This window comes from Calypte anna, chromosome 2 (assembly GCF_003957555.1).
Source record: "Calypte anna isolate BGI_N300 chromosome 2, bCalAnn1_v1.p, whole genome shotgun sequence".
Classification (NCBI taxonomy): domain Eukaryota; kingdom Metazoa; phylum Chordata; class Aves; order Apodiformes; family Trochilidae; genus Calypte; species Calypte anna.
This window is the reverse complement of record NC_044245.1, coordinates 23176369-23203061: the sequence shown is the minus strand read 5'-3', so window position 1 is coordinate 23203061 and position 26693 is coordinate 23176369. Positions and strand designations below refer to the sequence as shown.

At 37.0% G+C, this 26693-nt stretch overlaps 1 protein-coding gene across 1 annotated transcript in view; it reads right to left on the bottom strand.

Moving 5' to 3' along the window:
* The window catches only part of CDK14 (cyclin dependent kinase 14), a 311039-nt gene that overhangs the window by 84079 nt on the left and 200267 nt on the right, over positions 1-26693 (bottom strand). The window contains exons 11-12 of the mRNA XM_008494133.2: positions 17189-17252; positions 4000-4048 (exon numbers count right to left, since the gene is read on the bottom strand). Coding sequence (XP_008492355.1) covers positions 4000-4048; positions 17189-17252 — 113 coding nt within the window. The remainder of the gene's footprint in view (positions 1-3999; positions 4049-17188; positions 17253-26693) is intronic.

Here is a 26693-nt window from a genome sequence, read left to right as displayed (position 1 = left end):
TTCATTATTAACTCTAAGGGATGATCAGATTACCACATCATTACTTCTTTTTAGACCAGTATTTTATAATCACATTCCGCAATATTTTAGGTCATGCAATGTAGATGAAGTTTCATCCTAGATAGAGGGAACAGTCTATCCAAGTTTTGTTTCCTAACATTATAAGCATTTTCTACAGAATTATAAATCACACTTTATTAAATATTTTCTTTATAATATTTATGAAGCTTGACATCAGTGAAGAAATTCAGTGGTAAAGTCTCAAAAGAACTGAATTCACTGCGTTACATTATTTCCCTCTAACACTTCCAAAAGTAGCCTCTAATATTTACCAAATCAATTTTAAGAATTTCAGTGATCTCTCTTACATAATGAGCCTGCTGAGTTTCACTTTGTCACTGCTGTTACATTCCACACTTTTATCTAATTCCCAGTTAGTCTGGGAATTAAAGAGCCAGTGGGTTTTTTCCATCATTGTTTCATTGTCTGGCTCTGCCTTTAAAATTCTCATCTCGTGGCAGCTGGTGTAGCCAGTGACATGCACTTATTTTGCCCCCAGTGTACTGTCTGTGGCTTTTGGGGGAATTCAGGGTTGGAGTTTTTTACCTCTTTTCCTCCTACCTTACAGACCTAATGTTGGCTCTGTAGCTTTTGCAATAGTTATTCATCCTTTCAGTAACCTCACTTACATAAACTGAATTAAAATGAACATTTTGAGGCAAGCTTCTTTGAAGACTTCTGAACTTATACTCTCACCCTTCCACACCAAGGCCTCAAAACATATATTTGGAGCAGACAAAGATCCAGACTGTGCCCAAAAGATGGAACAATAGATGGCAAAAGCTTCATTGTGTTTAGAAAAAATTAAAGCTGTTTTCTTCTGATTTAGGAGAGAGAAGTTCAGTGTTGTGCCTTAGAGTTCATGGGAGTTTCTGTCTGACAAATTCCTTAATTTCTTTGTATCTCAATCTCCCCTCTCTAAAATGCAACATCAAGACTTCACCATAGAGCAGTATAAGCACACTTATAAATACTTCCAAGACCATAAACATTTCTCTTTAAGGTTTATCTTTCAAAGGTACCAAGAGGTCAGAAGGAAGTAATTCTGTAGCAAAACCAATACATATTTAAAAAAAAAAAAGGCTATGTTTTTCTCCACATCTTAGATCTTACCTTTATCCTACCTACCATCAAAACAATTACAGTGCAAATGGGACATATTTTTGTCACCAACAATCTTTAGCAAATCAAATAAGGAAGTTAAAAAGGATTTTTATTTTAATAAAATGCTGCTTTTTAAAACATGCTAATAAAGCAAATTTCAAGAATTAATCAGTCTGTCCATGTGTTAAATTCTATAGCTGAATTATAAACCATGGGAATATGATGTCTACAACAGAAATGTTTATACCCCCTTAACAGCAGCTATGTAAGCAACAGTGCTCTAATACAGCACACAGATAAAGACTTAAACTAGAAAAAAGAGAAAATCCTTTACATTTTGAATGTAAATCATACATAATTTTGAGGCACTAGATATTTCCCATTATAGTAGAGCCACATATATGAAGCACTGAACTCTACGAATTGTCATTGCTGTCAGTCTTTTAGTTCTGTAATTTATGCTGAAAAATTGCAAATCCTTTATGCACAAAGCATTGAAAATGTATAAATATTTTTAAAGAGCTTTCTTAGAAATGAAAAAGCTCTGATCTTATTTGAATCAGACTAGGATGGGATCATAACTTGTGTCAATTATAAAGTCTCAGAGATTGAGGGTCTGTTTTAAGCAAACCAGGTTTTATTCCTTTTTTTGCATTTTACAAAACCAGAAATTTCAGATAACGGTCTTGAAGGAATATATTTAAACTTTTTAAATTAAAATCTATTATTGTTCTTATTCATACAGAGGAGATACTGCTTCATCTAACTGTAGTTAAAAGACAGAAAAACACTTAGTCCGCCTGCAGAATGGATGGGATAGCTTGCCAGTATCTGTTCACATTATTTACATATATATATGCCCTCAAGCAAACACATTCACATCAATATTAGTTTCCTTGTCCCTCTTTCCCAACCCAGAGCTAATTGGCTGTGTAGTAATATAATTGCTTCTTCCAAGCTTTTGGATTTCATTACCAACTTCCAAAGAAAAGATGAACTTGCAAGTATGTTCCTTGCTGAAGGACAGAAAACAGACAGTTCTAGTGACTTACTTTTTAAAATGAAAGCTGTGACTTTCAGGGAAATAAATTACACCAAGCAGTAAGACTGAGGTACAGTCAAACATTGCAAGATGCCTGCAAGCATCATAAGAATAAGATATTCACAAAGTAACTCAAAGTGAAACTAGTCTTCCTAGCTCTCTCTGGAGTGAACAGGAGACAGACTTCCATGAAAGCCATCAAATTGAGCTTCTAGTCTGGACTGGACAAGCCAGGAACTTTTCTATAGACTGCTGAAAGTCTATGAATTCAGGTAGGTGACACAACCTTTGTGAAAACCTACATTGGCTTCAGCTCTGCCAACTTTCAGTGTCTCACTGCAAGAATCAGAAAGTTATTCCTAACCATGGAGGATCCAATAATAATGAGTTACAGAGTCATGAAAGACACCTGGCACTGCAGAAATACACATTCTGATGTTCAAAAGATGAACATTTGATAGTATCACATCCAATACTGAGCACCTAATTTTAACTCTGAACCTGGTACATTAAGAGATTCCTCTCGGTCAACCACAATTTCAAAAAGTTGGGTTTGGGGTTTTTTAATGAAAAACACCTTTGTGATTCAGCCCAAAACACTGGACCATATTGCATTGGGAAGAAGCAGATGGAGAAGAAATATTAGAATGGCAAAGTTATTATAAATCTTACCATCTCTTGGGCAAGTGACCATGCTATGGATTTTAGTGTTTAGAGTGGTACATAACTCCATTGCTAATAAATTAGAATACTGAAAAAAGGTTTGGACTTTTACTCTACCAATAACATTTTTTCCTTATAACAAGGAATTTTCTTCACCAAAGCATTTCCTATCTTCAGCTTCAGTGGTGACCTTGGAGGAGGAGATGCTTCACTGTCCTGCTGATTTATCTCTTGAACTCCTCAGTAAACTACCAAAGAGAGCCAGTTGGTATCAACAATAAAAATAGGAATGAGTATCAGAAAGAAAACAGCAATGCTGGTTCAGCAAAGGCTTAGCCCTGTTGCAAAATACTTTGGTCAAAAGAGAATGGATAAAAATTCTGACAATTTTTCTGACAATCTGATGACATAGCTGTTATTCTGCTTACCCGACTCAAACTGTGCATGCTTTCTTCAACATTATAAAGGATGTTTATCACTCAATACAGAACTACCCAAATATCCTTTCTACAAGGATTCTTCATCTGCTGAGAAATCTTCCAGTAAACTGGACACAGATGATTAGTTAGGTGTGCCTAACTTATTAGGCAAGCTTTCTGGATTTGGAGCATAATCAAGAAACATGAGAAGAAAAAAAACCCAGGGAGTGAATTCACACTGACATTTTGTCAGTCATGATAATTAAAATATACCACAGTATAGTCATCAGCTCCCAGCAATGACCAGATGGACCTGGCAAAAGGGGGTGATTATGTAGAAACAACACTAAAATTTGATTAGAAAGAGAAGGTTTAGAAGTCTCTTAATTGCTATAGTGGAACAAAGAAAACAAGGTTCAAAACTTGCCCAAAGCAATAGCACAGCATCTCTCAGTGAGCTCAATACACTTGCCAACCAACATCTCAAAGAAGAAAATGCTACACTGTACAATTTCTCCCTATTTACAGGAAACCTGCAATTTAAAAACATTCAAATCTGGCAGAAGCAGGAAAGAATAATACTTCATTAATTCCACTTTCTTACTGTAATTAAAAAGGATAAAGGCATTTTAAGTTAAGTATGATAACTTCAGCTTGGCATGAATCATATTCTTGAAGTCAAAAGAGTAATTAACAAAAAAAAGCACTTACTTATTCCATGCTTGTCTAAGATTTTTAGGGCTGTACTGTGTAAACCGTTCTGTAAGAAAAAGAAGAGACACATTAATTTATTTATGCTAGGACCAGGATTTCTTTTATTTTCAGATATATTTATCTATGGTATTCTTTCATAATTTCATCAGTTCTATGTAACTACTGCATAGACACAAGCCACAAGACAGGGAAAAAAAAAACAGCACAGGAGCAATTGCCATACAAACAGGGAGAAAAAAAAGACCCTCCAAAACACCCTAAAATTTCTAGTTTGTTAAAACAAACAAACCAAACCAAAACATCGTGACATAAACCTCATTTACTGCAGTACCATCAGAAATGGGATTTTTTACAAGTATTTCTAAAGTAGTATTGTCTGCTAGGGAAAAAACAGAAGTTTGGAATCTAAAATTTTTTCTCTTCATCACAAATACCATTCTCTGTGATCTCACTGTCATGTTTTTATGCTTCTCAAGAGGCATAAGAGTAAGTGTGGGTGACACACAGAAGCACACACAAAACATAGTGGCCATGCAAGAGTTAATTTTCAAAAGAACCCATATATATAATGAGCAGAAGTAACAAGTACAATGACAGCTTCTTTATTCAAACATTATTTTCTTAAGTTCAGATGTATGTACTTTGCCTCTTATGTCCAAGAAGATTCTTACTGTGCAGTAGGACTTTAGTTGGCAGAGGAAGATGCAATGAAAGCTGCTGCAGTAGTAAAGTACCAGTATTCTCTTTGTATTTTGAACAGGACTTAAGTGCTCCTCAGGAGGAAAAAAACGCAGTCCAGCTGGAGCACGTAACATTTTCCATGAAGCCTCATTGGACTGAAATCCTCCCATGTTGACTGGTACTCACCCTGGGCAGCCACCCTAGTGTGATGGCATTAGTTGTCAAGAAGTCCTAAGCTTACAAAATACTCCATAAAATCTCAAAAATTAATTTTGCTTCCTCTCCCCTCATAAGGATGACATTTAATAGGCTCACTGCACACACAAGTGTTCATCCGACTGTGCAAAACAACTGCAAATATTGGGAGGGGTTGTGTTCAAATTTTTGTTTCTACACTTACACCAGTTCTAAAATTGTTATATGTACTTCAATGAGTCAGTTCTAAAGATGCAACAACTATGCAAAAATTATGGCATATAGAAAGTCCTGGCATCAGTGTGGATGATTTTGTTTCTTACACCTATTTTCTTTTTATCTTTTTTTTCTTTAACTGAAAAAGCTCTCATTGACATTGCTATCAGAAGATTTTGGTAAGTGGTAGACCTGCAAACTGTGTCTGAGGGCCACATCACATTTTAAAGTTTTGTAGTTTTAACCATACTGATACAGTTGAAGCAATGAAATTACCCCCTTTTTGTTAGGTATGAAAGTGTCCTGGAATCTGAAAGCTACATGACTATAGCCAGTTTTAGCACCAGTATAAATATCAGTTATGCAATATCATGTCTAAATTTACTTAAGTAATTTTCTTAGCAAAACCCCTGAATGCTGACTACACAGTCATACTGTTCAAAGCTTTCGGTGGAAGGGAGATAAAGATACTAAACAAATGTAAGGTTTTATTTGTATGTGTGTGGGTGCCTATTTGCAACAAAATATTTCTGCCCTTTGAAAATATCTCACTATTGTAGATGACCATTAAAGCAGTACATAGTTGACTTCTTTGTGTCAGTTTCACTATAAGATGAATGAAGATGTTTTGCTCAGAAAACAATGCTCAGCAACTCTCAGATGTGCTGTCATTACACAGTTCTCTAAAAACCAGAACTTTTATGAAATATGCTACAGACTGCTAAAAATCTTAATTTGTTGTTAGGATTAGGATATTGAAAAAAATAAATTACAGGTCAAGTAGCAAATTTTACAGAAAATATATTGCTTTAAATGTGTGCCCACAGAGAAAAAAATATTGCTAATTTTGATCATATTTCTTAACATTTTGGAATTAATTTCTGATAAGCCTCATTGAAAATGATAGCATATTATTTAGTATGAATTTAAGCATTTAAATTTAATACTACACTATTGATGTTATCCTAAATTTTGCAAATTAGAAGCTCTACAGTGCCTTCCAATTACTGCTAAAGCCATCTAATCCCAGGCACTTGGCAGTTTGGATACTATAAATACAATAAAAATTTTAAGTCATTGTGGTAGTTTTTTCTCTTATGTTATATAACAGTTTTCTCTTATGTCTGAATAATGCAATGGGTGCAGAACATAAGGATTAAAGAGGGGGAAAAAAAAAGGTTGATGGGTAAGGTTTTACTGAAAGCAGCAAATGAAGAGGTTTCCATTACAATTTTCTGTGTGCACATATTACAACAAAATAACTTGTCACACCTGAAACATCCAGACTAAAACCACTGGAAGTGTCAGTTTCTTTTTCTCTCTCTGAGACATTACATGCAATGCATCTACCAGAGCTGTGCCAATGTCCTGGCACCTCTTCTTTAATGGGCAAATCTATCAAGTGGGCAAAGTAGTCAGGATCAGTCTTAGATGAAGCCATGGTTCAGTACCAGTAACATGGCACTAGAGTCAGTGTCTGGAATTAGGTTTTAATATTGATAGCACAAATAAAAAACTCAGTAGTGAAGTTCATGTTCTCCTATAAGCAGTTCAGGCATTGTATTAGCATTGAGAGTATGACTGAAACTTTAAAAAGGGAGAAGCATTACAATTCAAATTGCACCTGTTATTTACTACCTCAGCTTCTGGTCTCCAGAAGAAAAGCCTGAACTCCAGTAAGGTGAATAGCCAGGATGCATTGGTCTTAGCCTGAGCTTGACCTTGAATTTAAGTTTACAAATATGAATTTAAAACATCTATGCAAGCAGATCCTCATAAAAACTAGAGAAAAATAAAGATTTTCTATACTTTGTGAGTAGTCCATCCATAACAATGTCTATTCATTCATGACAAAGGACTGGAAAATAATATGCAGCTAGGCAGTACTGCACAAGCCTGAGATAACACACGTGTTCAGCTAATAAAGTGCACATATGCACATTATTTTGATGCAGAAAAATGCTGGGTGGAAAGAAAACTGAACTGACTTGAATCATTGCTGAAAAGCAAACCTGGACCTGAAGAAAGACAGTTTTTTATTATACCTGTCATTCTGCAAAATGTTTGGCCAGATACTGAGCTGGTTCAAACGGGCTCAGCAATGCTGACTTCAGTAAAGCTGCTTCCACTTAAAATGGTTGGGAAGTATTCTGTACAACTTATTTTCATGACTAGACTGTCACAGGTTCACTCTAATCAATTTAAGCTATTTTCAGAGTGGAAGGAAAAAATAATCAACTACTTGGCCAAATTGCCTAAGGCCTTAATGTCCAAAGACCTATTTCAGTTCTGCAAGAAACTGAAAAATTATTGCTGTGCCAGATGAGTGTTTACTAAAAAAGTAATACACTCATCCAGTAATACACTGGAACAAGATATGTAAATGCTGTCATAAGGGACATCTGTAAGCAAAATGAACTACCTTCTAAAAGGATCTTTCTTCTTTAATCAGACTACTGCTTTACTCTAAACCTCTGTTAAATAAATACCTTATTCATCATATTTATCAGGCAGGGAGAGGGAAAACTAGGGGGTAAACATGGAAAGAGTGAAACCTCCTCTATAGAGAGGCAAATTTTTATCTTTAGTCCTTAATTTCAAACTCCATTTATATGCTGTGACACTGCAGACCATGCTTCTCCTAACCATTGATGAAAACTCTTTCCCTCCTACTACAAGCAGGCTAGAGGCTCCTCCTTTTAAGTTCAGTGTAAGTAAAGAAACCACATACTGATAGAATATAGCTCATATTTTTCTACACATTTTTGTGGTCATGCCTGCAAGCAGAGTCTGTTAAGTTTCATGGACAGTATAACTAGATGTTGTAATTAAGCATAGCTTCATGTACATGGCAGCTTTCAGTACTTTCCTGAATTACTCCTTCAGAGAATAAAAAGCACCATAACAAAATAAGCTGATTTTGATTTCAGAACTGCCAGAATAGAGAAGCAACACCACACTTGTCCTTGAATTTCTGCATCGTGAACCAGATTTTTATGTCCTGAACTGTGAAACCACAATATAACACACCTACAAACACCAACTTAGTAGTTATAACACAGACAAAAGAAAGGTAACTTCCCAACTTTTATTTGAAGATCTCTGGCTTATGTCCAATTAATGATAGAAATGGAATTCAGTGTCATAATTATATCACCAAGTTTTCTCCTGAGTTACTTTTCAGCATGAAGAGTCTAACACACCTGTATGAATGCCTCTGTCCTATATTGCTAGATGGACTTAATACAACCAAATCCAAAGCTTTACAAACATGTTTCTGGCCAGCTGCACAAAATTACATTACGATACTTTCAAGGATATAGCTTTGGTGGCTGCTTTTCAGATGTTTCCATTTATTTGTTCATAAAAAATAGTACTATCCTGACTTTATGCAGGATCCTGGAAATACTGCAGAATTACCATGAAAGCTGTCCCAAAAAGTCCTACATCACATAAGGCAGCAACACAGTGCAACTGTGGTCTGCATCTTGGTCCAGCTTTGTAGAAGAAACTCTGTATAGCCAAAACTTCCTACCTCTGTCTCAGAACTGAAAGGCAAACAGGCACATGCAAGAATTTCATGCAGACCTTCACATCATCACCCACCCATTCTCTAACACATCCAAGCCACTGTCCAGAAGATGAGGCAGACTGTCTTGCTGTGCCTGCTGCTCACTCTCACCAACATTGAGATCAATGAAACTTAAAAAACTGCACATTTAAAGATAACAATTTGATCTGAGATGTCTTTTGAATATTTGTAGTCCAAATTGTGACTATACATGCTAAAGTTCAAATATTTTTCGGTTTATTTTTATTAAATGTGCTTATTTTGAATAAAAACATGGGAAGACTGACATGGTAAGCTTATCTGAAATTTAAAGTAAAAAGTGTGATTTTAATTTCCTTTATGCAAACACTTAAATATTTGCAAATCTTTTGGGAACAAATTCAAGAAGCAAAACTTGATCCTCTGCATTTTATCCCAAATATGCAGTCACCAAACTCACTAGCAACCACGTCTCACTGTTACAGAGCTGGCTTTTTGCATCCGTGCTGTATTTCAGTAGTCAAAGGCCATTTTTTAGTTATGGGTAACAAAAGAAGGAAGAAGATATTTCAGTTTTTCTTCAAATCCCACAGCACCTAAATGTGTCTACCATGTGCTTCTTAGAAGGCCAAGTTAGCCAAATCTTTATTAATTAAGTGGTATGTTCACAATTCTCTGTAAAGAGATCCCTATATAAAACTGAATAAATAAAAGCAAACAAATAGTACTCATATTCCTTAAGAGAAAGAAGTATATATTGCATGATCTTCCTGTAGCATACCATTTACTCTAACAATTTTAAAACAGCATTGAAAAGGAGCAAGTTGATATATGACATCCACATCTTCAGCAGCCCAGCCTCAGAGCTAAGATTCACTGTTCTGCTGGGCACTGAACTCCACTCACTCCAATGCTGGATGCTGCAGTTCTACAAACATTCTTCCAGCAGTCCATGGCTCTGAGTTGCTGTTTGCTTCAGACCTTGTAGCACAGCTTACTCCATGTCTCATGTGCCAAGAAAGTTTTTACAGCTGTGCCCCTCAAACAGTACCATCCACAAAGCTATAGGAATAACAACTGCAAAATGGAAGCAGAAGAGAGCAACCAGAGGGAAGAGAGGGAGGAATTTTTTGAGCTGGTTGATTTGACAAACCTGATGCATTAAAAATAAAAAAATATTTTCTTAAAACAGACGCTCCCAAATTGTACTCTGCTTGAACACTTTTGGGAGGAAAAAAGGACTGTGCCAGAAAGCTTGTCTATTAGAGTACCTGTGTTAAGTCCATAGAGTCACAGAATGGTTTGGGTTGGAAGGGACCCTTAAAGACCAAGAAGTCCCAGCCCCTCTGCATGGGCAGGGACACTTCCCACTAGACCAGGCTGCTCAAAGTCCCATCCAACATGCCTTTGTCTTAAAATCAACTATATTGCTATTTTTTTATAGCAACGAACAATATTTCTATTTATTTCTTACTTCCTCCAGACAACCACTCTACAGCAATAGTGTTACACATGCATTCTCACATGTGTACCTTCATATATATATATATATACTTACATGCTCTCCCCTGCAAACTTCATTATCTGCCTGATAAACATGGTCCATCTGACTGCCCTGCACCAAGGGTAGGCTCAAACAGAAGCAAACTTCAGCAGAACTCACTGCTGAGCTTATTAGCAGACTACTGAAGGAACTACTGGTCTGCTGTGAGAATTCAAAAAAATAAGCACATGCATATAAGTAACATAAAACAAGATAAGGGTGTTTTTATCTGGCAGAAAAACACATGAACTATAATACCTTTGCCATGTTTGCCTTGAAAGAACCTAGAATAGACAAGAAAAGCTACATGAGGAATTAGAAGCAGACTACATTTTGATTTTTAGCTCCTTTTTAGCACTATTGATAATCAGCAGTTTGACTGCAAGGCATTTTTTTATGTGGTTAATCAAAACATACTGGCTAATATGCACTCCTTGATTAATGCTCTTCTCTATTTAAAACCAAATGTGATTAGCTTAAATGCAAATATTTAAACATCATCATAATTAATATTTTGAAGAGTCTAATGCATGATTTCTTTAAATGAGTTTTCTTTACATTGAAATTAAAAGTCTAAAGTGACTAACATTGTATTGAGATATGTAAGATTCATGCTACTTTTATTAAAGATTCATGCCTAAAAATATTTAAATTATGTTAGCTAAAGATACAAAGACAAGCATCCATGCTGACAAGCACATTTTCAAGCACTAATTGCAGCATTAATGTGTAATTAGTTAAATCACAACTGGAGTTTTACCATAATAATGAGTTAAACTTTGCTTTTTTGTATGCCAAATGTTTTGGGAAAAATCATTTCAAGTCCCCACCCTCCATTCCTGTCTCGTCTTCTCCACTCCCCAAAGCACCTGGTTTAGCAGAGCACAGCTTGGGTAAAGCAGAAGGATAGATTCTGTTTTCTTAGCTCCCTACTGAGCATGAGTAGAAACCATAATTTTAATAGCCAGTATTGCCTAAAGCACTGGGCTTTTATAGTAAAGGGTTCTACCTTTTAGTGGTGCTCACCCTGGCTCTCTTGCATGTTTAGCAGGCACTTTAACTTTTCAGTTCCATGCAATTTTGTTCAAAGAATGGTGAAAACACTGACAGCTCTGCTTCATTTGGGTTGTGACTTGAGGAAACATCAAATAATAAAATTTTGCCAAAACTGAATGAGAGGGGGAGAAATTAAAATCTCCTTTAGAGATTCCTCTCTCTCCTTGCTTTAAGCACTCAAATTCCTGAAGACAACATCTAGAACCATAATTTAAAAGTGGTCGGGACTTTTGCCTGGCTGGGACACCATCACTATCCTGTGTCCATACAGCACCCTTCCACCTCCATCCACCAATACAGGAGGTGGGAACTTTCTTCTTCTGAGGAACCGTTCCTAGCCCACACAAAGTCCCAAACCATGCTCAGGAATTGTTTCAAATTGGTTGTTGCCATGAGCTAAAGGCATGCCAGAGGCTGCTCGAACAGCTTCACAGCACAGACTCCCACATCACCTGAGAACATTCACTGGCATCAGTTTAGGTGTAAACAAACAAGATATTGATTTGGCATGTAACAAACTCAGGTCAGGCTTTGGGGGAACACTGCAAGAAAAACTGTTATGAAAGTTTGAAAAGCCTGTGTCCTCCTATATGGTATTGCCATGGGCTTGTGCCAAACCAGTGTCTCAGCCCAGCCCTACTCTAAATGAAGACTTAATCCTTTGAAAAAACTTGACTATCAATCAGCTGTTAAGATGCAGCTAGGCAGATCATACTTCTAAACCAAATCTATATTTATTGATCACCTGGGAAGCAAAGTAGAATTCCTCAGTCAGAACACCAGCCCTCCAGTGGTTTTGTCAGTCACAGATTGGATTTTTTTATAAATCCATGAAGTATCTGTCACTCTGTGATAGATGTGATGCAATGCGATAGATGTGTTATGAAGTATTTCCTATGAATGCTGCTTTCTCACTCTCCTTTTTTGCTTCTGCTTTCTCCTTAAGAGAGACTCTTTTTCCTAACTCCTGACTCTCCTGACATCCTGACTTTAGGGATTCTCTTTTAAAATCAGTGCTCAATAGATGTATCCTCACTGCCTCAAAAAGGCAGTGTATTTCAAGTGTATTATTTGAACACAGAATTGTCACAGTTGGGAAAGACCTATAAGATCACTACGTCTAACTGTCAACATTTCCCCCCAAATAAAATATATTTATCACTATCTGTATCACCCACTCAAGCATGCCCTGAAGTGCCTTATCTACAGTTTTTAAATAGTTCCAGGGATGACGACTCCACCACCGCCCTGGACAGCCCATTCCAATGCCTAATTGCTCTCTAGGTAAATAAATTCTTCCTCAAATCTAGTCTAAACTTCCCCTGTTGCAACTTATATTTTATCTGATCATCTGTTGATCATAGGGAGGTTCATGCTCTTATATCATCAACCCAAGATTAAATATTTGAACTTTTTTTCACCTAGAAAAAGTATTTTATAGGAAAATGATGCACAGTGAATATTACAAAGCATTCTAAACTTTCTTCAGTTTTCTTAGAGGTTATTCCTTCCCCCTGACTGTTACCATCTCTTTGTTGCCAGCAATGGACTTCATTTATTTTCCATTTTGACCAGATATTACCTTCTCCCACTTTTCTCACTGAGTGTTCCTTCTGGTAAATCTCTATTTAACTTCCCAGGATGGAAGTTAAGCAGCACTAATCCCAAATACTAATTGAGAACGTCAGAAAAGAGAAAACTTAAGAGTAAATGCTGATCCAAAGGATCATCTTGTTCAACTGCTTGGGCAGGACTCTGAATCCAGTAGAAAGGGCTGGAGAAGAAATGTAAGACTTCAGACTATGAAAGTAGAAAATTTAATGACAATTGAGAAAATAATCAAAACTTGTGAAAGCTCAGACACAAAACTGGTAAGGAAGGAGGGTTTTTTGGAATACTGCTTCGTTGCCACTCATGCAGATGAGAAGCAGCAGATGCCTACTTTCATTTCATTCTTGGAGACACTGGTCCAGTGCTATGATTGGTGGTTGGATCAGTTTTAGTGCAGCAAACCTACACATTCCTTGAAGTATTGTAACAAAAGAATAAATAGAGAAAACATGTTCTCCAAGTCATGTATTAGAGGTCATGGTCATAATTTACAGCGTCTCTGTCCAATATCCTGTAACACAAGGCTCCTAAGCTGGATGAAATCTCAAGGTTTATTGAAACAGCAACTAACACTTTTTCATAATTTCCTCAAAGTGCCTTCATATTTGAAGGCAGATAATTGACTTTGACTGTGAGTACAGGAAGGTCCATTCAGGATTACAGAAGTCGTAACAGCTTCAAGATGAATCAGAGATAACACAAAGTTACTGAAATACTTCTGAAGTGTTTCAGGATTTTCAAATGTATTATTTAGATTATCTTTAATGCACTAAGCAGAAAATGTGTGTCTGTGCACATAGGTGCAAACAGAAACCAAGTGGATGCAGACTGAGGCACAGAGAAAGCTCAAAGCCCAGGCCAATTTTTAGCTTTAAGTATCTCCCATGTTACTGAGAAAATTTGTAAGAGAGAAAGTAATCAAAGGTCTCAAAGCAGGCAGATAAATTATGAACTGTTTTTTGACTTTTTAAATGGCAAAACAAATTATGACCATTTTATTTTCATAATTACAGGCTGTTAAAATCACTGATTTTAACTGAGGTTAGGGGTTTAGATGATGCAGAGCCACCCACAGCTAGCCTTAGGAACACGTTTCTTATTCAGCCTCAGAAATGTTCCCACATATTAAGATGTCAGAAATCATTGCTTTTTATGCACTGGCTGCTTTCCATAATAATCAGACCCTTGGCCAGTCTGGTAGAGAAGAGACTAATGCCGTGTTTTTCAGACATGTTTCTTCTAGTAAACTTTGACTAGCTCTCTGCAACACATGACTGTGCCCTATCAAATCACAGCATGAAATGTAGTTATTTAAGTCTGTACGCAAACAAGAAATGCAATGACATTTTGTTTTCACTCTCAACAGTCTTCCCAGATCCACAGGCAGTTAATGTGCCCAGTATTTTTTTAACTAGAGTAACTATTTATCACTGATACTTTCTGTTCAAATCCTATAAGTTTGCATAGCATAAAAGCCTTGCCTGAGTGGATGTTGATATCCTCACCACCAGTGCTCCCTGCACTTCTCAGTTTACCAAACTTACTGTTTGCACTTAATAAGGCTTAAAACTCATAAAGACACACAAAGCACAGGAGTTACTTAACCAGTATCATGTATGTTTAAGTACAGTAATTACACAGAACTTAAAGAAAAAATTATTTGGTTCAGATTTGGCAAGACATTTCAGGTTCTCTCCTGCATTCTTCTGCTAAGGAAAGGAAAAGATTAAGTAATTTTAACTGTATTATTAAAGCATTAACCTCCTTTTTTTGCTCCAAAGAAGTCAGTGGGGAAAGAAGAGTCTTTTAGTTTTCTCTAGGGTGTAACTTTCAGACAAATAGGGAGGGGAGCATGGCTGGCTGAGCATCTGTGGAAGGGAAAAATGCAGCCTTGCCATAGCCAAAAAACTTCTATGCAGAGACTGTCATGAAAGAAAATATTTTTTAATGAAACAACAGAGAACCTGGTATCCATGACCAAACAACTCCAACAACCCTAAAGGCATGAGCAAAGCACTTTGTGCAGAGTACACTTTAGATGCTGGTGCCCCAGTAGGATCCCAGAGATAGTGGGGTTTGCTGCTGTAACCATTCTGTTCTTTGCCATCATAAAGAACAATTACTCAGTTTTGGGGTATGTAAGCCAAATTTTGGTTGTCCATTTAAATTAAACTTTCAATTGTAATTTATGAAATCAGCAAATAGGAATTGAAAGACAAAGAAAAATGCTGTTACTGAGGCCATGAAGGAGAAAAGGTGGTAAAAGGGGAGTGCAGAACATGGTATGTGTACAGAAGAGGGCTTTTTCTTTTGGAGTGCTCTCAGACCTCCACTGAGTATGGGAATTAAGGAGCTCAGCACTTTGCAATACTAGGCCCTAGAAAGATTAAATAATTCCCAACAAAAATAGTAATTACTCTGACTTGAAAATCTACATAATTCACAAAGATGGAAAGGATCTGAGAGAACAAAGACCACATCTTGCAGAAATGGTAAAGACACCAAGTGGCCCTCTTCTGTCTTGGAGGCATCTTTCCTCCTGTCCCTATTCCACATGTGTATAAATTTTTAGTATTCATAGCTGACAAAATCTAGAATCTGGGATGGACAAAGTAAAAGCAAATCTAATGTGATGCCTGTATAAAAATTAGATTTAATTAAATACCTACTGTGGATTTATTTCCTGGCATTCTGTGGTAGTAAGCCCACATCCCTGAACACTTGAAAGCCAAACAGAAAAACAAAAATAGGAAATTTCTTGGCTGCCATCTACTGTTCAAAACCTTTCTCTGCCACACAAAAGAATAAAAATAAGAACAAACCCAAAGATCATTCAGGGACATTTCCAGGTTTTCACCTCTTCTTTATTCTTGGGTAAAATCAACCAATGTCTTTGGACTGCTGCTAAAAAACAGCTTGGTTCTCTAAGGATGTGTGATATGCTTACCTTTTAATTAGTACAAGAAGGGGAAACAAAAAAGCTTGTAAACTGAATGACACACTGATTTAGGGAAGAAAACTGAGGTATACTTAGTATTTCAGTGAAAAACTACTTGTTAAAATAGTATTACTAATTCACTAGAGATCACTAGAGAGCGATTGCGATGTACAGCAATAAGACAATGCTAGAACAGAAACTAAAAAACCTGCAGATCTGATGAATAAGACAGGCCAGAATAAAAAGGCAATCTTCTTTATGTCCAAGCTATAAGATGGTTTAGAAAGTAGATTTAAATTACATAGGATGCCTGCTTGTCATAGTTCAGGACAAAAGCTGAAGGGACTACCATCTGCAATAAAGGAGAACCAGGAGTTCACTGAGAAACCTGAGCCCTGCAAGGACAAAAACTTGTGAAATTGTCTTCCTGGCTCAATTCTTGTCACTCACTTCCAGACTTCAGTCATATGGTTATGACCTGAAAACTCATCCTAATAAAATATCCTGGGAGCCAATTGAGTGCTTCATCTGAAAGCATCTATTAACCTTGTTTTTACCATATAGCTCAAACCTACTCCCAGCAGGTTCAAAGAAGTTCAGGATGCTCAGATCCCATTTGGAACAAGATGGATATGTCAAAGTTATCTGGAAAACAAGTTCCAGTATTTCACCATCCTGCTCATCCAGTATGTCTCCTACTCATTTGCCTGCTTGGTATGTTTAAAAACCAGTATTTCTAAGACCACTACTCAGAAGTTCACAAGATTACATCTAACACATGCATACAAATACATAAATAGGATATTGAAGCTGACCATGTACTTCTAGTCTCTAGGGAAAAAAACCAAATTCCTCTCACAAAAATATATCAGATGGTAAAAGAGCTTTTCAAGAATGGTTGTAGACTATGACACCTTGAAGCACAACATACATTAAAAAATGGAACCTTTGTAGAAAGGTACTAACAGATGATCTAGCAGTAACTTCAGCTTTCACAGTCTTTTCACTACTCTTTAGTTTCCTTTAGTATTCCTCAAAGTTCAGGGTGATCAGTGGAGAAGTAATGTTGATCAGCCTACCAGGAATTTGAAAAGTACAATACTTGGTAGCTGAGGAATGCAAGTGGGTGAGGGCTCCCACTGTAATTAACAGGGAAAAAAAGAAAAAAAAGAAAAAATAATAATAAAAAATAAAACAAAAACCAAAAACCCCAAAGAAATTAAAAAAAGAGAAAAACTCACAACCTAAAGACAAAAAAAGCAAGGAGCTAGAAAAAGTGCATCATGGTTCCTTCACTGCATGCCAGATTATTTTTAAGTTTGTGAGTGGGGATGTAACAGTCTGTGTCCTGTATTTCCAGGAAGAGAATTTGGATGAACTTGGTACTTTGACCTACCTGGTTTGAAATGGGGTAAAGAGTGGACTCCAGGCCACGTATCTTCATTTGGTGTTCCGAGTACCTGTGCATATAAAGAGAAAAAAAAAAAAAAAAAAAGAAACCAGACATTGCTTTAACAAGTCATAGAATTGCATACCACCACTCCTAATTGTAAGCTCAGTAACTCATGATCTAAATTCTAAATAGGCTTAATTCTGGGGGTGGGGTGGGAAAGGTATAAAAACTGAAATGATTACCATGGTTTCAAAGTACTACAGGAGGCAGTAAAGCATGTACTGTTGCTATGTTCCTGTCATGTTGTCTATTTAATCAATATATATTTGTTACTTTCCATTGACAAGTGTTAAGATACCTGCTTATCTCAGTGTGCTAGAGTTACAGAAACTAGATATTTTAAATCCCTGTAAACTTAAATAAGACAAATATCTAATAGATGCTAGGACAGAATATCTGCACAGTGAAGCAGATGACAAAAAGCATAGCCTGAACAAACATGTACTATGAATAATTGTAATTTTAAGTAGATGTAGGATAGATAAAAATAGTAAATTTTTAGAAAATAAAGACTTAACTGACTCATGCATTATGCTTTGTTTCTATTCACTTCAATTACCTTTCTTGTAGTGTAAGTCACACTAGCTTTCAGCAGCAAAGTATTTAACACTTCTCAGATGCATCTTATATATTCTGCTCGCGTGAGAAGTTCACCACTCATGTCTTTGGCACAAATAATAAATAAATTGAAATAACTGCTATACCTAATTCTCTCAAACATGTTTTGCTTCAATAGACATAACTGTCAATGCTTGCTTTCAGTGGAGCCAAGGGGAACACCTAAACCAGCAGCTCTACAAATGTATTTCTGAATGAGGTGTGGAATTCGGTATTTCACTAGTGAAATCTTCCTTGTTACAAATTTACACCCAATTTCTAACATGAATGAAAATGATAGGGGCTGTTTTCCATATTTTTATAAGCTCAGACCTTGGAATAAAAGGCTGATATTCTGAAGTGAGAGTAATTCACACCAGTCTGGTGCTTGTTCTACACTGTAATAAATGTACAGACCTCTGCCAGCCCTGCCCCTACCAAGGATGCAGATCTTCTGACTCTGTCCTCTGGACCTGCACATGCTGAATTACTGAGATGTTCTGTGGTCACACCAGCACAAGACAAGCACACAGTAAGTGTGAAAATCTTTGGTCTAAGTATGTGCAGGTTTGTGACAGTTCAGGGCAGTATACAAGACATATACTCCCAATCACTTGAAAGTGAAGAGATTTTTTTTTTTTAATTGTCTCTGCTGCAATGCACACAAAACACAGGCAGCACAAAGAGCATTTAAAGAAGGACCACTCTAGAATATGTCTTGCAGTTCTTAACCTATATGAACTTTTGTTCATGTTGATAAATTCAAGCTTAAAAACATTCTTAGAATCTGGACTGGGAAGCTAAAACACACACAAAATTCTTTTTCTGTCAGAAATTTCATAAAATTTAGAAACTGGATTAAAAACTTGATGCAAGATGAATTCTTACCTACAAGGTATACTTTATGTCTCTGGAGACCCAAGTTTGTTAAGCAGTTTACAATAGTAACATGTTTGTAGTCCCAATAACATTAATGCATAGATTTTTCTTCACTACCAAATACAATAAACAAACAACTCCATTTAGATATAGTGTGACCAGAAGGAGGTGAAAGCAGAGAACCAAGAAAAAAAAAAAGATGACAGTATCAGTGCAATTATGCAGTATACATTCATGTGCCTATCTGGATATACAAGTTCACTGATTTTATTTTTAAATACTATTTGGTAGGACATTGTTTTCAGTCTTTGTGAAACATGTTTTAATCATCATTTGAGTAAGGTAAACCTGGCTCTGTAACCCTGATTCATCACAACACCCCTCTTAATTTCCTTATTGCTATCACGGAGAGCACAATTCTCTGATTACACATTGAAGAAATTAGGAGACATCGTTGACACTATGTCATGATTAAATCAATTGGCAAAGAACTTCTCACATTGTGCCTGCATTAATCAAGCTCCGAGTGCCAAGCAGGTCCCAGACCAGGAGAGGGAGCTCGTGGATTAAAAACAGATTTCTTGCGTCCACAGTTTAAATTAAGAAATATGGCCCTCAGCTCTGCAACTCTTCTTAGCAAATCAGTGGAATCTTCACTCATGAAACGTAATGAATATAAGAAAATTAGCCACATCCCTCTAAATGTATGCGTTTAATTAGGTCTTATTTTAGATGAGACACAGGCAGCCAAGATACATATTAAAAGCAGCTAACAAAACCCGAAACTTCCAGTGGAAGGCAGAATATTTATCACACCAATTTAATGTAGAATGTGGAGATTAAAATATTGATTATTTTGATTTTCAAAGTAACATCAAATCCACTGAAGAGGGCTTGATGAGAGATCACCTTTGCTTCAAATCTTACGTGGCTCACTATTTTTTGTTTCACAAGTTTTCCATTTCTTTAATAGTATTCCAGCACACCTGCTGCTGCTACAGTGTTTTAAGAGCCAGCTACAAACAAGTTCTGTGCATTGGAGTAATCAAACCACCTACAGAATTTATACCTTCTGTTAAGGGTAGCAGTCAGGCTAAAAACAACTGGGGTTTTCTGTCAAATAAATGACTACCATTTTTAGGTATGGGGCACTAGGTAGTTCAGGCAAGGATCCAAACACTGTATTTTAATGCATTGTACAACACTGTAAAGATCATAATTCCTCCACACAATTTTTAACATGCACAATACAGAAATTCACAGTATGTGAACTATCAGCCTACAAAGGAGGAGATGGCATCTGTGGGACTGAGTAAAAAGAAAGAGTCACTGTCCACAGCTATGTCAACAGAAAGCCATTTCTAATCATCCCCTTGCAATTGATGCTTCTAAACAGTAATCAGTCCCCTTTTGATGGGGGGGGATTAGGAAACCGTTTTGACAGCTGCTATAAACAAAGCAAAGTGGAGTTCACCTGTAACCCTGCAGTGGAGAAGCAATTGCCTTGCTTTGCAGCTTATAAGAGAATTAAGAAAACAACATGGAAAAGAAAAATGGAGGAGGAAGGGAGGAGCCAACTGTATTCTGGTTTTACTCCAAAACACTATCCCTTAGCAGCTAGGACTCATTATCCAGACCAAACCACTGGCAACACCTTAGCATCTAACTGCTTATAGGAGGGGCCCAGCAAACCACTGCTTACCCAGCCAGTGCTAGAAAGCAAGTCCAGCCTTACAGCAACCAGTGGAAGTGGAAGATATAGGAGAGACAGGGACTTGCAACAACAACTGAACACCAGAAGTATCATGGTTCACCACTTACCTCTGATACCAATCATGCCACCAGTTCTGTCTCTTCTACAATTTAGCACTTCTTTTCATTTTGTGGTCCAAAAATATATAAATAAACATTGTTGCGGCAATCAAGCCCCAGTTTCATACTGGAAATAAGATTTTATTTATCACCGAAAATATTTTTTAAAAATAATTTTTTTAAAAAAATAAGACTAACTTGTTTGCTTTTTCTAGTGATATTGTGCATCTCAGTGAGGTAAACATTCAACTTGCAAGGTTTGATACCCTGTTTTTTTAACTGAATTACTAGCAAAAGAATAACCTACAGTTCTCACATTTGGAGTGGATTTAATGTTTTCCAGGGACCAGGATGGTTATGGCTTCTGCAAAAAAACCCTCCATAATCTATTGGGGTTTTGCTGTTCCACACTAAATACAACCGTAACATAAAGCACTCTGGACTCTATTTCCTGTCAAATGAGATAAAATTACCTTCTCGTTTGAAACTTATGATCTAATTTGTAAAGAAACCTATTTATATGAAAATATCAAACTTAAAATATATCAGGATACTGAGGTCCCAATACACTTACTGCCAGTTTACATTGTTATGGTTTACTGGAAAGTTAGGAAACCAGAACCTGCTGTCCAAATCTCCATATACATGCATGATATAGAAAGGTTTCCCTGGAAATGTGCCAAAAATGCATTAAGGTCTATTGTGTTTCCTTCATTTCTTGATGTAAGAAGAAGGTTTTTGCTTTTTCTGTCTGATCATAGAATCATAGAATTGGCTGGGTTGGAAGGGACCTCAGAGATCATCGAGTCCAACCCTTGAACCACCGTTGCGGTTGCTAGACTATGGCACTGAGTGCCACATCCGATGTCACAAAGACTCATAATTCCCCCCTAATTAACATGTTCCCTCATGTCCAAGAGAGTCATTATTTTACAGTAAGCATTATGCCACTCTATCAATGCAATTAGACTCCTTGTCCTGTATTCTGCTTCAAATGCAAAAATATTCCCTATTACTATTGTGCAATAAGGTCACTCAGGGCAATAATTTGTGCAGAGAAGTCATCTGAATATCTTGTGAGATGAGCAGCACTGCAAATCTTTCCCACCAGCTCTTTTCCCAAGTGCTGGCATAATTATTAAAGAACAAGCATTTCCATTTACACTATGATTTGTGAATATACAAAGCTTTATATTGCTGAAATAATGCTTTAAACCTTGTTAGATTTCATGATCCTCAAGAAAGGAGATGGTTTGGACTTCAACAAGACAAAGAACACGCAGTCTGTGGTTTTGTAGTTTGGTTCAGGGTTTTGCACCAACAGAGCAGAATGAAAAACAAGATCAGCATGCAAATGAGCTGCCTTTCTTTAAAAAACATTTATGGAAAACAGGATAAGTGATCTGCTGTATTTTCACATTTTTTCACATTAGGTCACCTTGACAAATAAAGTTCAGTCAAAAAATGTCAAGAGAGTGAATATTTTTTCCCCCCTTAAATAAAAAGAAGTTTTTGCTGGAAAATTTCCTAGATTTTTCACTAGGAAAAACTTAAAAAGCTCTGTGTAAAAATGTTTTCTTCTTTTATTCTCCCTTTTAAGGAACATCCAGATTTCTGCTCCGGTCTTCCTTTTTCCTGAGTAAAACATACTGCATTTAGTGAGTCCTTGGCTGTGATATACCACAGGTGACATGGTACATTCACATCCAGAATTTTCCAAATTAGTAATCTCTCTCATTTGAGCAAGATTTGGAAGTCTCAGATGTTTGATTTTTCAATAAAAATTTGCTTTATTCTCCCAGAGCCATACATTTCTAATGAAGCTTTGAACTTCATCAAAAACCTAGGAATACTTTTCCCTTTTGTTATAGGAAACACATCACTGCTTTAGATTTGGCTCTTGAGAAGCAGTGCAAGTTGCAGTGTTTATCTATGGCAGCTCCATCACTCTCAAAGGCACCTCTAAACATTCAATGTCCCATCTGATCTGGAAGAGAAAACCTTACGTGATCATTCCCTCTTGCAGTCTTTCCTGGTGCTAAGCCATTTGCCCAGATGATCCAATTATTGCTGCATTCCTTTCCTAAAGATTTGCTGTAAGGCAGAGCTTAACCACATCTTCCACAGCCAGAGAAGGTGCTGTATTGCTACCCCATCATTAGCACAAAATACATGTAGCAATGAAGGCAGAAGGAGGAACTTTGTCCTTCAGCTTAGCATTTGGTCTTAGCAGAAGGAGTTTTTAAAAAAAATGTCAACTATTTGTTTATTATGCATGCTGACCCAGAGTCTGCTGACTGACAACTGCAGTGAGGCTTCCTTCCATTCTCTGCTGGCCATGATGGATGACAGCTGAGTGTCAAGTTTAATATCCAAAATATAGAGACAAAAATGGAATTGCCTCAATACCAGTCATTTCTTCACATCAGGAGCTTAGCAATTCAGTTTCCAGAAGGGGCAATAAATCTATCAATTTGTGTAATGACTTGATGCCTTTTGTTAGATAGATGCCAAACATGTTTTAACTTTGGGAAGGTTGTGGGTGTTCCACAATTCCCAGCTGCACTGAAGAAGCTAACTCATTTTTTGCTACAGACATCCCTATCAGCTAAAATGGCAATCCATCTATTTGGATTAATGAAAAGTAAAGGTCTCATGCCTATTCATTGTCCTTAAGATTTAAAATATTGAAATAAAATATTACTTCATTAAATGAATGGCAAAAATTACATAGAGTTCCTAAACCAGGAATCTACATCAATTCAAACTTAAAACAACTGAAGTGAGAATGGGTGAGCAAGGCAGTTGCATCCCATGTGGAAAACACAAAAGGCCTGATTCAGAGCCTGACAACTGTATTTTAGTAAAAAAGTTTTTTCTTACACAGAAAACTCTGTGTGGTTGTTTGTTTTTTTTTCAGTCAACTGTCATCAAAACATCCCTGTATTACTTCCACACAGGTAAAAAAAGAAAATACCAGACAAACATATGAAGCATACAGAAAACAAAGTACAATCATACAACTTGTGTATGATTCCTCTTCAGAAGTGTTAAACAAAAGCCCACAATTCTTTATAGACAAAACTCAGACATCCAAATTCTCATTTTTAATTTTATATATAGAACAAGTAGTTTTTGCTTCCTTATATCCCTGTAAATATTAGCAAAATAATAAAAATAAGCACAATTTGCAGTGATGATACATGGTAGAAGTAGCAGAACATGTTTAATGTGATCTGCATTCATTCAGCACATTCAATTAGAATTATGGATTCAAGAGAAAGTAAGAAGTAGTGGATTCTCCGTCCCTGGAGCTATTTAAAAAGAGACTGGATGTGGCACTCAGTGCCATGGTCTGGTAACCGCAACGGTGGTTCAAGGGTTGGACTCGATGATCTCTGAGGTCCCTTCCAACCCAGCCAATTCTATGAAAGCTAGTCAGAAAAGAAGCTGATTGGTGGATTTCTTTTGCAAGTTTTATTTTGTGAATTATATAAGCATTTTCTCAAGAAACAAAAAGAAAAGCAAGGTATGAAATTCTTTCAAGAGCTCTAAGGAGTAATAGCTACACAGACAAAGTGTACAGGACACAACAGCAACAAAAAAGGAGAGAAGGCACCTCCTCAACACCCACACAATCTTTTTTCTGCTGTACAGAAACCAATGCTGTTTTGTGAAAAACAGAAGTTATTGAGGCTTATTCTCCAAGTTCACCCAGAACATAAGGCTGATTCTCTCAGTCATCAGGTGGAATATCATCAGTCTTTTTTATGTGGATAATAAAATCACCACTTGCTTTGAGCATAAGGAGTGGTTTATGATGAAGCTGGCTTCAAAAACATTTAAGTATTGTGCCAATATGAGTGAGGCAGCAAAACATGAAATTAGGATCAACATTCCCAAAAAATTTTAACAACACACAATAATTTAAAAAATTGAATTTAACTAATATTTGTGCTTTATTTCTGTCAAGGATGAAAAATGAGATATCTGAAATAGTACAGAACCCCAGTGTTCTTAACATCCTTTCCCCAAAAAGGCAAAGCCCAAAGCCATCTTGCCAGGAAATCTTTTTCATATGTGATTTTTCCAACATTGCTTTGTGTATATAAACGATGTTTCAGGAGCTGCCCACATCAAAAATTTATCCCAACACAGTTTCCAGGCTGTCTGCAGGAAACAAAACTCATTGTTCTCTTCACAGCCACAATAACCACAGCTACCTTTCTCAGGGAGCTCAGCAGAGACACCACTGCAACTGTGCCAACAGGAGGAGGAGGACAGAACTGGAGACTTCAGAAACACAGACGCCTTCGCAGAGCCTGGCTCTACCCACTCTCTCAGCTTGAGCTGGGCAGGACAGCTGGGAGGAGGAGGGATAGAGCAGGCATCACCACAGACCCAGCACTGCAGCCCATCAGAACAGGATTAAATGAAATCCCCACCCTTACCACAAAGCACTGCTGAGCTGTGATCTGCCAGTTTCCTTAGCTGCTCAGTCAAGGGAGAGTTTTGTTTATTACAAAAAGGACCTACTAAATATGTACTACACTTTGGATCACAAAAAGAGCTCTGTCAATGAGATTAAAAAAAAAACAAACATCTGTACATAATCCAATCTAAATCATAGAGCAAAACCAGAGTGATTTAGCCTAAATTTCACAATGAGAAAAAAGGAAGCGTGAAACAACTTGTTCTGGGCTGTAGCATCCTCTTTCTGCAGTAATGAGTGTATCTCATCACAGTGCCCTACTTTAGCAACTTTTAACTTTCATAAAGGTTCACATAGTGAAATAAAGTGTTTGGATTTTTATTTCTTTAGTGGTTCTTACTAAAACATTACTGTCAATGAGATGAATGCTAAAACCACTATGAAAACAGGGTATGGCAAACTCATTTTGAAAGCAGAGGGGCCTAAGCTGTAGGGAGAGTATCTGAAATTAGCATCAAAAGGAAAAAAGGAAAACTCCCAACAGAAACTGCACATTCCCTCAAACCAGTGCAGCTATGCAGCCCTTTAGCCAATTTACAAGTTAATTAAAAAGCACAGCCCATGCTAATAGGAGACAATGTTTAGCTCCAAAGTGAAATGAGGGCTCCTCTGTGAGGGATGCTCCATGCTGAAGTGGTTGAAGCAGCAGAACTGAGAACCTGTCCCTCTAGGCTTCCCAGCCACCTGTGCTGAGAAGTCTTCTATCAACAAGCAATCCCATTATCAGAATAAAGAAAATCCTGACAACCTAGATTAAGTGTCTCTGATGTCTACTTTGGAGCTGTAGAAACTGTAAGATTACTCAACAGAATGAAACTGAGCCTTCCTAAGAGGAGAAGAGAATGTGGTTTTGTGCACCTGTAGAGCTTTGGATCAAGAAAAGAATAGAATGAAAACTCATGCAGAAGACTACAGCTGCCCTCAACAGATTTCTCTCCCCTTCCTCCCAGGGCATTGACAGAACATTGAGAGATCTTGAGTAAGGTTACAGAGAAGGAATGATTTCATTAAGGAAGATCTTGGTGTTAATAGATGTGAGGAAACAGCTGATGATGATTTCTGTGCTGGAAGGTCGCTCAGCATTTTGGAACAAACAATGTTTTTCTTCACTGCAAAGGAGAAAGAAGATAGCAATTTTCTATTAAAAGGACCCCCTGGCTGTCAAGTCATGCTTGTTAATGTATCCTTTAAAATCTGCTCTGATTTACTCTGTACAGAAAGGCATATACTCTGCATTTCGAATTTTTTATCCTGTTTATGTTGTAAAGCAATTGGAATAACCCTCCCAAACAGACAGCCCTCTTCTAAATATGCTCTTTAAAGATTTATTTCAGGTTTTTTTACCCCCTTTTTTCTATAAACTGGAAAAGGGAGGGGAAAAAAAGCAAAAAGCCCATGAGAGGCTTTTATGAAATGTACTTCCATGAGCCCTGCTGTGCTGGCTCAGCAGCTGGCTCATTTGAATTCCAGGTATGTACTACACAGGGTTGGTTGTTTTTTTTTTAAGCCTTGGCTTATCAGAAAAGCAATGCTGCTTTTGGATCATAAAGCTGGCTTTAAGGTCTTTTTGCAGACCATAAAACCAGCTCAGTTAACACACATGAATTCCTACCTAGTGTCACAGTGTCCAATCTCATTGGAACGGGTAAAGCTACACCATTGCATCAG